Source organism: Antrostomus carolinensis, unplaced genomic scaffold (assembly GCF_000700745.2).
Source record: "Antrostomus carolinensis isolate BGI_N321 unplaced genomic scaffold, ASM70074v2 C12558016, whole genome shotgun sequence".
Lineage (NCBI taxonomy): Eukaryota > Metazoa > Chordata > Aves > Caprimulgiformes > Caprimulgidae > Antrostomus > Antrostomus carolinensis.
Window position 1 is genome coordinate 1 of NW_010347418.1, and position 302 is coordinate 302.

A 302-nucleotide genomic window follows, 5' to 3' on the forward strand; every position below is an offset into this window, starting at 1 on the left:
TGTCCAGGGAGATCAGGAGCAGGGTCAGGATGGAGGCGATGCAGGGCGTCATGCTCATGGCGACGCGCAGGAGGCAGAAGGACTTGCTGCGGTAAAAATCCCTGTCGAGGATGTTGTCCAGCGCCTCAGTGATGCACATCACACCCACCAGCAAGTCGGCGGTGGCCAGGTTGAGGATGTAGACGTAGCTGGTGCCCGGCTGCTTCCTCATCAGCTGGCAGACGGCCACGATCACCAGCAGGTTGGCCGGGGGGATGAGGCAGCTGAGGAGGGAGTGCAGCACCGCATACAGGACATTAACC

The 302-nt window shown here is 61.3% G+C and overlaps 1 protein-coding gene across 1 annotated transcript; it reads right to left on the reverse strand.

Moving 5' to 3' along the window:
• Positions 1-7: 7 nt before the first annotated feature.
• LOC114818980 (glucose-dependent insulinotropic receptor-like) lies at positions 8-298 on the reverse strand (the record flags this gene model as incomplete). The annotated part of the gene is made up of 1 exon (XM_029087113.1): positions 8-298. A coding segment is annotated over one exon (291 nt), but the record flags the coding sequence as incomplete, so codon positions are not given.
• Between the last annotated feature and the right edge of the window lie 4 nt (positions 299-302).